Source organism: Chrysochloris asiatica, unplaced genomic scaffold (assembly GCF_000296735.1).
Source record: "Chrysochloris asiatica unplaced genomic scaffold, ChrAsi1.0 scaffold00039, whole genome shotgun sequence".
NCBI classification, from domain to species: Eukaryota; Metazoa; Chordata; class Mammalia; order Afrosoricida; family Chrysochloridae; genus Chrysochloris; species Chrysochloris asiatica.
In genome coordinates this window covers 5,948,167-5,961,171 of record NW_006408557.1, presented here as the reverse complement: position 1 = coordinate 5,961,171, position 13,005 = coordinate 5,948,167, and the positions used below count along the sequence as shown (strand labels likewise).

The window sequence follows — 13,005 nt, the reverse complement described above, 5'->3', positions numbered from 1 at the left end:
TTGTGTGATTGTTCCTGTTCTGGAATGCCAATAATTCTTATGTTATTCCTCTTCATGTTATCCAACATGAATCTTAGGCCTTCTTCAGATTTCTTTATTCTTTTTCATGTTTGTTCTTCTATCTTAGTAGTGTTGAGAGATTTATCTTCTAGCTCACTAGCTCTAGCTTCTATCTCTTCAATTCTAATCCTTTGCCCTTTCAGTGTATTGTCCATTTCTGATATTCTATTATTAATCATTTGGACCTCTTTCTGTAGATTTTTAATTGTTTCCAGTGCTCTATCTATCTTATTTGATTGTTCCTGTAGCGCCTTCCTGACTTCTTCCTTATTTTTGTTAACTCCATTGTATAGTGTTTTGATACATTTTCTGATCATTTTTCTGAATTTCTTCTCAGGCATTTCCAAAGCCTGCCCATCTTCCAGTATGGAGTTTAGGTCTACTTCCAGCTCATTTGCCTCAGTCACTTTATCTCATTTCTGGACATGTGCAGATATGGTCATCTGCCTCTGTTTTTTGGGCATCGTCAGGGGTTATCTGTGGCCTTAATACTCAGATGGATATGTATTTTGGTATTTTTTTATTCTTTCTGATTGCCTCGAGGTAGATGTGATCAGGAAATGGGCTTCCCTTTTCAATCTTCTTCTTGAGAAATTTCAAGATGCCAATGTTGGTCATTTTGAAGTAATTTAGGATTTGCCTGTTTCCTTTTTGTCTGCTTGTCCCACTCCACAATCCCCGTTAAGGCCTTTTTTCTAATTGTAAGCAGTTCAGGGCCGGCTCTGGCTGTTTGGTTTTAATTGGAAACTGTCTCTTTAAATTTCAAGGAGATCTGTGTGCATGTGTAGTACATCCCTTTGAGGGTGGGGCTGGGTGCCCACTAGCTCAGGCACCCCTATAGTCACCCGAATGGGGGTGCGTAGACAGCAAGGGACCAATGAACAGCTACCAAAAGAGAAGAATGTCCACACCTTTATCTCTGCAGTTCTACCAGGCATCTGTGGCCACTCTGATCCTCCCCCGGCTTGGTCTCACCCAAGATGGCAGTTCCTTGAGCAGCTGAATATCTCGAATTAGAAAGCAATGGATTTCTTGCTTCTGCCACAAATTCCCCCAGCTGTAAGCCTTCCAACCTTCTACATATTCCTTTATATGTGGTTCAGAGTTCTGGGACCATCCCCTGAGGCTGCTTGGTCGGGTATTCTGTATTGTTGTTGGTGGAGCTCCTTACTGCACTTCTACCTGATCCTCCATCTTGTTTGTTCTCTCTTCTGTATTACTTTTAGCAAAACTTTACTTGTATTAGATATCAAAGAGATTATCTGATATTCCATTGTGTCACCTCTCTTTGGAATGGGCACAAATATGGATCTCTTCCTATCAGTCAGCCAGATAGTTGTCTTCCAAATTTCTTGGCAGAGATGAGTGAGTGCCTCCTGTGCCACCTCACTGTCTGAAATATTTCAATTTTTATTCCATCAATTCCTGGTGCCTTGTTCTTTGCCAATTCCTTCAATGCACCTTGGACATCCTCCTTCAGTATCATTGGCTCTTGATCATATGCTACCTCTTGAAAGAATTGAACATTAACCATTTCCTTTTGGTACAGTGACTCTGTGTATTCCTTCCATCTTCTCTTGATGCTTTCTGCATCAAGAGACATTAGCACTAACTCAAACTAACAGGGCATGTGAAGGTAGGGTATGTGAATAAAGTCTGTAAATGAACAAGAAAAAGAAACCCCAATTGAAAAGTGTTGGTAGGTGCCTTTGAGTAAGTTCAGACTCAGTGACACTGTATAGAGTTTCTGAGGCTGTAAATCTTTGAGGGATCAGAAAGCCTCATCTTTCTTCCATGAAGTGGCTGATGGGTCTGAACTGCGGACCTTGTGATTAGCAGTTCAGTACTTATCTCTCAGTGCTACCAGCGCTCTTTAATTGAAAGAAGAGGAACTCTAATAGACTAAAAAGAACATGAAGAGATTATCAAAGTTTTTTGCTCCCTTTTCTGTTTACATAGCTCATTTTATAACCTAATCTTCACTTTTCTTTATCTTTCTGGACTAATATTCCACAGCACTTTAGCCTGTTTCAGATCAGTCTCTGTAACCTCTAACCTGGATCTCCAGAGACCTGCAATGATCTCAACTGGCCACCAGGTGGTGCTCTGGACTCCCTAGGTCAGAAAGCTCTATAAAGGAGTGTATGAAAACGGCTGATATCTATGTGTGATTACTGAAGGACAGGGCTGGGGCTAAGGCAGTGAACGAGGCAGAGAGGGAATCCCCTGTTCAAACTCTCTGACTGGGCAATGCATCAAAAATGGGCTGTTCCTTAGTTTCTGAACCTCAGAGGCTTGCTGTGAAAATGAGGCTGTGTCTATTGTCTTTGAGACGCTGGAGCTGGCCTTGGAGGGCAGTCAGCAGTGGGACAAGGGTAGTGATCCCACCCCTATTCTAGCCACCTAAACAGAGGCACCATGTTTGTTCGTTTGGGGACTCCTCTGGTCTAAGGATTTCTGCTCACAGACTGACTGCACTAGGCGTTACTGATTCAGGAGGCACCCCAAACCAACAAAGGATGGGAGTTGGTGGGTAAACTCCCTAGCCTCTTGGCCTTTGCATGGGAGATTTCTGATGGGTCTTCCCACCGTCTCCTAGATCAAGTCCCAGTTGTTTGCATGAGTAACCCAGCTCATCAACACACTGCTGGCTTCCCTCCCATCATTGTCTTCCTTCCCTATTCCTTCACTTAATCTTCCAGGGACCAGATTCCCAATCAACTGCTGGCATGCAAATCCTTTGTCTTGTAAGGGATCCAAACTAAGAAAGCAGGGGGATTAGGCCCATTTGGTGAGCAGCTCATAGGTTTTCAGTGGGCAAATAATGAGAGAGGAGTTAGAAAAAAAATGATGCAGATCGCGAAAGGACTCCCAATGAATTTCCAGAAAGCTAAGAGCTGCTTCAGACTCCGAACTTTTGTCAGTAGTCGTACTACAGATCCCTTTGTTAAAAAACCCCAGCTACTTTGAAATGCCTTCTGTGTCTTAGTGGCCTCCAGTTCTACTGGTGAGTAGAGATCCTGCCTCCCCTGAGATTCTACTGCAGGTGGATGCTGTTGTTAACTGCCATTGAGACCATGATGACTCATATTGACCCTGTATAGGGTTTTCAAGGAGCGCTGGCCTTGTGGTTCAAACTGATCTTTTGGTCTAGTTCTTATCCTATATTACCACAGCAGAACTCCCCACAGCAGGTAGACACTTGATATATCAAATATTGTTGTGAAGTGCCCTCGAATCATTCTGACTCATAGCGACCCTATATAGGGTTTCCAAGGAGTGACTGGTGGGTTTGAACCACCAACCTTTAGGTGAGCAGTCCAGTGCTTACCCTGCAGCGCCACACCATATAAAATATTAGCACAGTGAGATGCTTTCTCCTGAGCTAATAGTGGCTCCTGACATTTTAATGCCAGCATTTTGGTTGTACACAAGTAAAGTGAGCTGAAACCTGAGGGGCAAAGCCGAGTCTACTTACATTGCCAAATCTTCCAGGTGTAATCTTCTGTGCAATTTAGCAGTCAGAGCAAGCAAACCTCTTAGCAAGCAGTGTAGAAAGAGATTTTTTAAAAAAATCTCTCTTGCTAATATAACACTACCAGCAATTCTGCTCCAATGGGGTTTTTTGCTGGTTTCTGGTTTGCCTGGAGACCAACAAAGATGACCCCCTGGGTCTGGTTTCCCAGAATGGCACCTGTAGTTTGTCCTGGGACAGCTTACCTGCGACCTTGGAATTGTATGCCACCCCGACCCCACAGATATTGTTGTTGGCTGCAGCAGACACCTCTCCTGCACATCGGGTCCCGTGGCTGTGAAGAAAAACACAGTCAGGTTGTGGATACGGTGCCAGAAGAACTTGGAGGAGCTTCCTTAAACCACTTGCCATTAAGCTGAGTGACTCACGGTGACCTCATATGTGTCTAAGTAGAATCATGCTCCTTAAGACTTTCAGAAATAGATAGTGAGGCTTTTCTTTTGAGGTACCTCTATGAGCAGGGCCTCTGATGAATTGGTCCAGCATCTTTCTGCTGTGTCCTGTTGGTCAAAGCAAGTTACAAGGCCAGGCCCATTCAAGGGGAAAGGAAATATGTACAGAGAAGAAGGAACTGTTTGGAACCTTCCGGTATATAGGAGGGGAGAGTAAGCAAAAAAAAAAAAAAAAAAAAAAAGTTTGGTTTGAACTTCCAGACTTTTGGTTAGCAGCTGAAAAGGTAAGCACTGCCCAGAGACCTAGAGGAAGTTTTTAGATTGTATCAATTCATTGGTTCAGCTTGACACAGCCTGGCACATGGCCCTACCCAATTTGCTGTGAGTTCCAGCCACATGTCCCAACTTCCTGTCTCTTCCCCTTCATCTGCCCTCTTGACTTTGGGTGGTTTTACCACAGGAGAGAAACAAACAAACAAACAAGGCTTCTCAGAATATAAACCTAAAGATTTGATTTTTTTTTTTTTTTTTTTTTAGTGTTTTATTGTGAATTATATGATAAACATGGGAGAACATTAGTTTTACATTCATTCTATCGTATATCGTATCACTGCCATGGTTACAATCCCCTCCATGCACCATCAACCAACCAAAGGGTATACCCTGCAAGCCTGCCCCCTACACTACCCCCACCCCCTAGTCTTAAAGATTTGATTTTACTTTAGAATTCTAAGTACCTTCCTGCAGAAAACACAGTAACAGGTTTCCTGTGGAAATGAAACACAATGTAAAGGTTGTGCTTGTTGGAATTGCTCTCATTTCTTGAAGTGCTGGCATTGAACCAGTTTATTTCCAAGGCTGGTTCAGTACTTTGGGGTGTAATGCTGCCTGTTGTTGTTGTTGTTAAGTGCCGTTGAGTCGGTTCTGACTCATAGCGACCCTGTACAGGGTTTCCGAGGCTGTAAATCTTTACGGGAGCTGAAAGCCTCATTTTTCCTCCTGGGGAACAGCTGGTAGTTTCAAACTACTGACCTTGCGGTTCACAGCCCTATTTGTAATCACTACGCTACCAGAGCTCCATTTGGGGTATAATGCTGCCCATTATGACACAATAATGGGGTCATTGTGTCATAATCACCTTTGAGAACAAACTGGATGTTACCGATTCCCACTTTTCTCCATGGCATCTGTGTGTAAGCATATGTTGGCAATAACTTGCACTAAGAATCCCAGGCATTACATCATTTTTCCATGGCTTGCCCAGACTTAAATTTTGAGGAAGACCTTCTTGTTTTTGTCAAGTGCCGTTGAGTCAGTTCCGACCCATAGCGACTTAGGGTTTCCAAGGAGCCACTAGTGAGTATGAAGCGCCGACCTTGCAGTTCAAACGGCTTTGCAGTCTGGTGCATTAACTTAAAGTGCCACACCAGGTCTCCACAGCACCACACAAGACCTTCTTAGGACTCATTTAATAGAGTGTTGTCTGCAACACACAGTGAGTTTTATTAATTTTCACCTATCCCCTCCTATATACCGAAAGGTTCCTAACAGTTCTTTTTTCTCAGTACATATTTCCTTTCTCCTTGAATGGGCCTGGTCATGTAACTTGCTTTGACTAAGAGGACACAGTAGAAAGATGCTGGACCAATTCATCAGAGGCCCTGTAGCTTCCACTTTCACCTGCATGGGACGCAGGTGTGGTGTGCAGGAACTCAGGCTAGCCTATGAATGAGAAGAGCCCTGTGGGTATGGAGAAATCTCTCCAGCTGTTCTGAGCACCTGAGACAAAACACCAGATGTCAGTGTGATGGAGGACATTCTGCATCCTCCAGACTCAGCCAATCACCCAGTAACACTATGCTCAAATTACAGGGCTGTGAGCAAATCAGTGTTTGCTCTTTTTAAAGCCACCAAGTTTTGCAGTAGTTTATTAAGAGACAATGTTGTTGTTGTTGTTAAGTGTTATCCAGTCAGTTTTTTGTTTTTTTTTTAATCCAGTCAGTTTTGACTCATAGCCACCATGTATAGGGTTTTCAAGGAGTGGCTACTGGGTTTGAACCACCGACATTGTGGTTCAAACCGACTTTGCAATCCAGTGCTTATCATGCAATGCCAGAGGCAATAGACAACAGAAATAAGCTGAACTGGAAACCAATCGAAATGCTGTCTTTTAAGCCCCAAACGGTACCAAGACGTGATAGATTCAAATGATGCCATACTGACCCCAACTCTGCAAAATCCATTTTAATGGTTTACGTCAAAGGATTGAGCTGATCATACAAACTACCATGTCTGATGGAATGGTGTGGGCACAGTCTTATGTATGGCTTGGGCAGAAAGGGCACCTTGCCACCCTCTGTTTAACCTGGGTGAAGGAGCTCATTTGTAATTTCACAGTTGGCTAGTGTGCTCTTCTTGAATGCTATTGCTTCAGCTCTTTAAAAACATCACATTCAAAAGACTGAAAAAAGTTACAGAGTTTTCTTTGTCATTCCTGCCTCCATAAAGGCTATATATCTCACAGTCTCGAAAATGCCCTGGGTTGAGGAATCTTATGCATATTGTATGTAAATTAACCTTGTAGTTGATACAGAGGTCAGTTGAAAAAAATCAGTGGAAAATTTGAAGTGCTGAGCAAACTAGTATTAACTTAATGTCTTGAAGCTCTCTGTAAACCGCATTTAAGATTTTTGAGAAAGTGCTTCATTATGGTTTAACTAAGTGGGGTAGTCTGTCACGGATGTGGTTTTTGTGGCTATCTTCCTATTCCAAAAGCTAAAAAAAAGTGAAATAAAATACCACGTATAAACACTGAAACTCACACATACACACACAAAGAGGAATATAAAAGAATTACATTGTTTTATATATACATAATTCAAATGCTTATATTTAAACATATATTTGTATTTATATACACTTATTACACTTATATAAGGAGCTCTGGTAGCGTAGTGGTTACGAATCGGGCTGCGAACCTTAAGGTCAGCGGTTCGAAACTACCAGCCGCTCCGCGGGAGAAAGATGAGGCTTTCTACTCCCGTAAAGATTTACACCCTCGGAAACCCTATACAGGGTCGCTATGGGTCGGAACCGACTCGATGGCACACAACAACAACAACAACATTACACTTATATAGGAGTCCTGGTGTGGTGCTGTGGGTTAATGTGCTAGACTGCAAAGCCATTTGAACTGCAAGGTCGGTGGTTCAAGCTCACCAGCCGCTCGTTGGAATCTCCATATAGGGTCGCTATGGGTCAGAACCATCTGGACAGCACTTAACAACAACAACATTACACTTATATATGACGGGTAGTGGTGGTCCAGTAGGGATACCCTGATTAAATTCCCAGCCAATGTGCCTAATGTGAGCCACCCTCATCTCTCATTGGAGGCTGTGTGTTGCTATGGTGCTGGATAGGTTTCAGAAGAGCTTGCAAAAGTCAGACAATGAAAAACTCTATGGATCACAGTGAACCAGTCCCACTGTGTATGTGTTGGGGCCAACTGAACAGCAAGTAGCAAACAAGGACACATTTAGATATATTTATTAACATATACATCTAAATAGATTTATATCATATATACTTATATTATACATTTGAATATATACTGATTTATAATACATAAGGACCTCTGGTAGAGTAGTGGATTATGGGATGGGCTGCTAACTGCAAGGTAGACTGTTTGAATCTACCAGCTGCTCCCCGTGAGAAAGATGAGACTTCCGGTTCCCGTAAAGATTTAGTTTTGGAAACCCCATACAGGGTCGTTAAGAGTCGACACCAACTCCATGGCACATAACCACCACCACCAAAATATGTATCAGACATAAAATACATGTATATTTAAAATATCCACATGTACATTCAAAAATGGAACTTGAGTGGATCTAATTAGAATGTAAATGGCTTGTTTGCTGTTTAGTTTGCACTGAACAAGTGTTGTTAAGTGCCATTGAGTTGGTTCCAACTCATAGCTACCCTATATCGGATTTCCGAGGCTGTGCATCTTTGTGGAAGCAGAAAACCTTATTTTTCTCCCGCAGAGCATCTGGTGCGTTCAAACCACCAACCTTGTGGTTTGCATTCCAATGCTTATTGTACAAAGGCACCATGGTGTGCAAATAACATTTAATAGAAGTTTAGAAATCAATCCCATTTCTAATTTGGCTGAGCATTAATTTCCTTATTATTTCATAATTATCCCTGGAATGATCTCCTTTCTAAGCACAATATCTGTGAAGATACAGACGTACTAATTGGCCCTCTCCTGTGAGGAGCCCTGACTGAGGGGCTATGGGAGAGAAGAGTGGTGTTTGGTTGGTGGTTACGTGCCGTGGAGTCAGTTCCGACTCGTAGCGACCCTGTACAGGGTTTCTGAGGCTGTAAATCTTTACAGGAGCAGAAAACCTCATCTTTCTCCCGCGGAACAGCTGGTAGTTTTGAACTGCTGACTTTGCAGTTCGCAGTCCGATTCGTAAGCACTACGCTACCAGAGCTCCTTATGGGAGAGAGGAGTAGTCTGCTATTTACTGGACAAGTATTCTGTCTGTTACCAGGTCCTGTGCTTAATGTTAATGTTTTGCTTGTCTTGTGCCCTTTAATCCTCACACAGGGCTGTGTGCAGGCATCTCTGCTCCCATTCCACAGAGAGCAAAGCTGAATCTCAGAGAGGTAAAGAGCTTGCTCAAAGATGCACAGTGAGAAAGTGGCTGAGCCAGGTCTGAGACCAATGCTCAATTCCTGAACCCTCCCTACCATTTTCCCAAGAAGGCAATAAGCCCATCTCTGTCCCCAAACTGCTTTCTAAAGGATGGTGGTCTAAAGGATATCTAAAGGATGCAAAATGATTTGTGGACATGAAGGACACTGAATAATGCTTCTGGATCCTTAATTTTGGCCTTTAAGTGGGAATTGATTTTCAGACTTTCCAGAGGAACATATGGGAAGAAACATATCATTGCTAAATCAGGTGACACTAATTAATTGTAAGCAACTAATGGGGTTCCCTATAATTATTCATGACACCTTGTCTTTTTGAAACCTCGATCACTGTATGCTCTGTTTCAACAGCCTTGAGTGTCTCCCTCAGGCAGACACTTGCAACTCTGAATGTCAGGCAAATCTGAATGCATTTGTATTTGGTCACTCCTTTACTTAAGAACTTTCAGTAAGTCAGACGGGGAAATACAAGTGGAGAACTCTCTGCCGCTTGTTCAGCAAAGGTCAATGGGAGGACAAGTGGCAAGAGAGCAGAATGAGTTGCATTGCACAAAAGTTCACAACCCATCACCCTTTCCTGGACTTTTGCTCAATTTTTAATTTCACACTTCACCCTCTCACGAAGGAAGTATATTTACTTCCCTGTCCCTTGTATCTGGACTGGCCTTGTTAGATATTTGGTCAGTTGTAACAGAAGTGATATGTTTTGGCCACTAGAGGTCTTGAATGCCTGCTTTCACCCTCATGTGAACAAACCCGGGCTAGCTTTCTGATTGATGAAAGACACACAACCCAAGCATGTCTGTCACCCCAGCCAACAGCTGTTCACATTCCAGATACGTGAGTGAGAACATCCTAAACCAGCAAGTGTCAGCCATCTGGCCAGGAGATCATGGATTCTCCTGGATCTGTTAAGACAAGCTGAGCCTGGACCAGATCAGCCGAAATGGCCAACTGACCAATAAGCAATGGTGGTGGTGGTGGCTGTGTGCCGTGGAGTCAGTTCCGACTCATAGCGATCCCATACAGGGTTTCTGAGGCTGTAAATCTTTACAGGAGCAGAATGCCTCATCTTTCTCCCACGGAACAGCTGGTAGTTTCGAACTCCTGACCTTGTGGTTCGCAGCCCAATTCATAACCACTTCGCTACCAGAGCTCCTTCAATAAGCAATAATCAATGCTTATTGTTTCCAGCTAACAAGTACTGGGGTGGTTTGTTAGGCAAAATTTTTGTAGCAATCAATAATTAATATGATGGGTAAACATGTTAGAGGGATAACACCATAGGTGAGGGTTTGGGGTTAAAACCAGGACTCAGATAGATTATCATGGTAACTGGAGGAAAACTACTCTGAAGCAGTCTGCAATGGCTGTTGTGGTGGCCACATGAAGACCTGTGGCTCTACCCACTACCCTGCAGTCCCCAGAGAGACAACCAGTCTGTCAGGTCCTGGTGTGGCGCTGTAGGACAAGCACTAGATTGCTAAACTCACTAGCTGCTCCTCAGAAGCCACCTACAGGACTGCTATACAACAACACTAAGTCATAGTCTTAGTCTGGGTGATAGAAATGATACTAGAGATTGCATGATAGAATTTTTCAAGAATTTGAAATAAGTTTCAACAACTTATTTCTTGCAAATACCTCCTTTTTTTTTTTTTTTAACAACATGAATGGCAACTGTACACATGGACCTTTCCAGATGGAATACATAGGAATCAGATTGACTACATCTGTGAGAAGAGATGATGGAGAAGCTCAATTTCATCAGCTAAAACAAGGCCAGGGGCTGATTGTGGAAAAGGCCATCAATTACTCATTTGTAAATTTAGGCTAAAGTTAAAGAAAATTAAAACAAATCCATGAGAGCCTACACACTGATGACCAAAGATCAGAGGAGTTGCGGGATGACATCAAGACTGTTATTCATGAAGAAAGCAAAAGGTCATTAAAAAGATAGGAAAGAAAGAAAAGACCAAAATGGATGTCAGAAGAGACTCTGAAACTTGCTCTTGAATGTAGAGAAACAAAAGCGACTGGAAAAAATGTTGAAGTGAAAGAGCTGAACAGAAAATTTCAAAGGGCAGTATATGATCAAGAACAGATGGCATTGAAGGAAGAAGTCTAAACTGCACATAAGGCACTAGTGAAAAACAAGGCTCTAGGAATTGATGGAATACAAATGGAAATGTTTCAGCAAACACAAGTTAGAGATTGCCCTGGGTACTACTCAGTAACCTCACTACGTCCTAGTGCCAAGCTACCTTACTGAATATTTTGATTAAAGATTTTATAGAAGAATCTTAATCAAATTTCCATGGACTTCAGACTTCTTGGAACTTGGAGGCTGAATGAGCCCCTGAAACTATTGCCATAAGAAAAAATTTAAACCTTAAGCCAAAATTATTCCCTGAAGTCTTCTTAAACCCAAACAGTGGTCTAGCTGAATTGGTAAAGGATATATGCCTTGAGCATTATGCTCTTTTAGGATCAATCTGTATGGGATCAAACTGACATTAGAAACTTGAAAGATTAGATAAGAAATTTAGTAGACAGTGAGTTTATGTTTCTGGGGGAGGGACAACTAGGAAAAATAGAGTGAGAATGGCTGTGCAAGTCAAAGAATGTAACCAATGACTTTGAATTTGTATATGTAGAAATGTTTGAATTGGGTTTATGTTCTGTGTATTTTATCAACAACAAAAAAGTAAAATAAATTACATAAAAATAATGCATTGACAGAGAACTTCCAGAGGTTCAAACGGAATCAGAAGAGGACATGGAATGAGGGATATCATTGCTGATGTCAGATTGATGTTGGCTGAAAGCAGAGAATACCAGAAAGATGTTTACCTGTGCTTTATTGACTACACAAAGGCTTTTTATTGTGTGAATTGCTAAACACACTAGCTGCTCCTCAGAAACCATCTACAGGACTGCTTTACAACAACACTAAGTCATAGCCTTAGTCGGGGTGATAGAAATGATGCTAGAGATTGCATGATAGAAATGATACTAGAGATTGCAAGAGATGGAAAACATTGTGAAGTATGAGTATTTCAGAATGCTTAATTGTGCTCATGAGGAACCTGTACATAGAGCAAGAAGCAGTTGTTTGAACAGAACAAGGGAACATTGAATGGTTTAAAATTGGGAAAGGTGTGCACCAGGGTTGTATTCTTTCACTCTAGGTATTCAATCTGTATGCTGAACACATAATCAGAGAAGTTGGATTATATGAAGAAAAACATGTCATCAGGATTGGAGGAAGACTCATTAACAACATATGATATGCAGATGCTACAATCTTGCTTGCTGAAAGTGAAGATGACATAAAATGATGAAGATCAAAGACCACAGCCTTTGGTATGTGTTGTATCTCAATATAAAGAAAACAAAAATCTTGGAAATTAGACTAATAAACAACATCCATATAAATGGAGAAAGACTTTATTTTGTTCAGCTCAACCATCAACACTCACAGAAGCAGTAGCCATGAAATCAAACAACATATTGCATTAGGCAAATCTGCTGCACAAGACCTCTTTAAAGTGTTGAAGAGCAAAGATATCAGTGTGAAGACTAATGTGCGCCTGACCCAAGCTATGGTATTTTCAATAACCTCATATGCATGCGAAAGTTGGACAGTGAATAAGGAAGACTGTAGAAGAATTGAGGCATTTGAGCTATGGTGTTGGAGGAGAATATTGAAAGCACCATGGACTGCCATAAGAAAAAACAGATCTGTTGTGGAAAAAGTACAGCCTGGTACTTTACATCCTTGGAAGCTAGGATGACCAGACTCTGTCCCTCATATGTATTTTGTCAGACATATTGTCAGGTGGGACCAATTCCTGGAGAGGGATATTATGTTTGGTAAAGTGGAGAGTCAGAGAAAAAGAGGAAGATCCCCAGCGAGATGGTTTGACACAGTCGCAGCAGCAATGGGACCAGGCATAGCAACAATTGTGAGGTTAGCTCAGGATGGGGCAGTGTTTTGTTCTATTGTGCATAGGGTCACTATGAGTTGGTACCGACTCGATGGCACCTAGCAACAACAACAACAATACATAAGTGAAATAAATGAGTTCCAAGGGTATCCCAAATACTGAAAGATGTGACAAGCATCAGTGTAAAGCAGTACTTGATGAACAGAAAAAAAAAATGGTTGCAGTTCCCATAATGCAGTTCATATGATGCACTTAACATGCATGCCTTGAGGCTGGTGTGGTGACTGGGGTTTTGTTATGGTGACACCGAGTCTTCAGTGTTTCTCCTTTGGTTCAGGGAGCT

The 13,005-nt window shown here is 42.0% G+C and overlaps 1 protein-coding gene across 2 annotated transcripts in view; it reads right to left on the bottom strand.

Moving 5' to 3' along the window:
- Positions 1 to 13,005, bottom strand: part of PCSK2 (proprotein convertase subtilisin/kexin type 2) — a 416,285-nt gene that overhangs the window by 65,506 nt on the left and 337,774 nt on the right. For both annotated transcript variants that reach the window (XM_006860627.1, XM_006860628.1), the window contains one exon: positions 3,781 to 3,869. In XM_006860627.1, the coding sequence (XP_006860689.1) occupies positions 3,781 to 3,869 (89 nt within the window). The remainder of the gene's footprint in view (positions 1 to 3,780; positions 3,870 to 13,005) is intronic.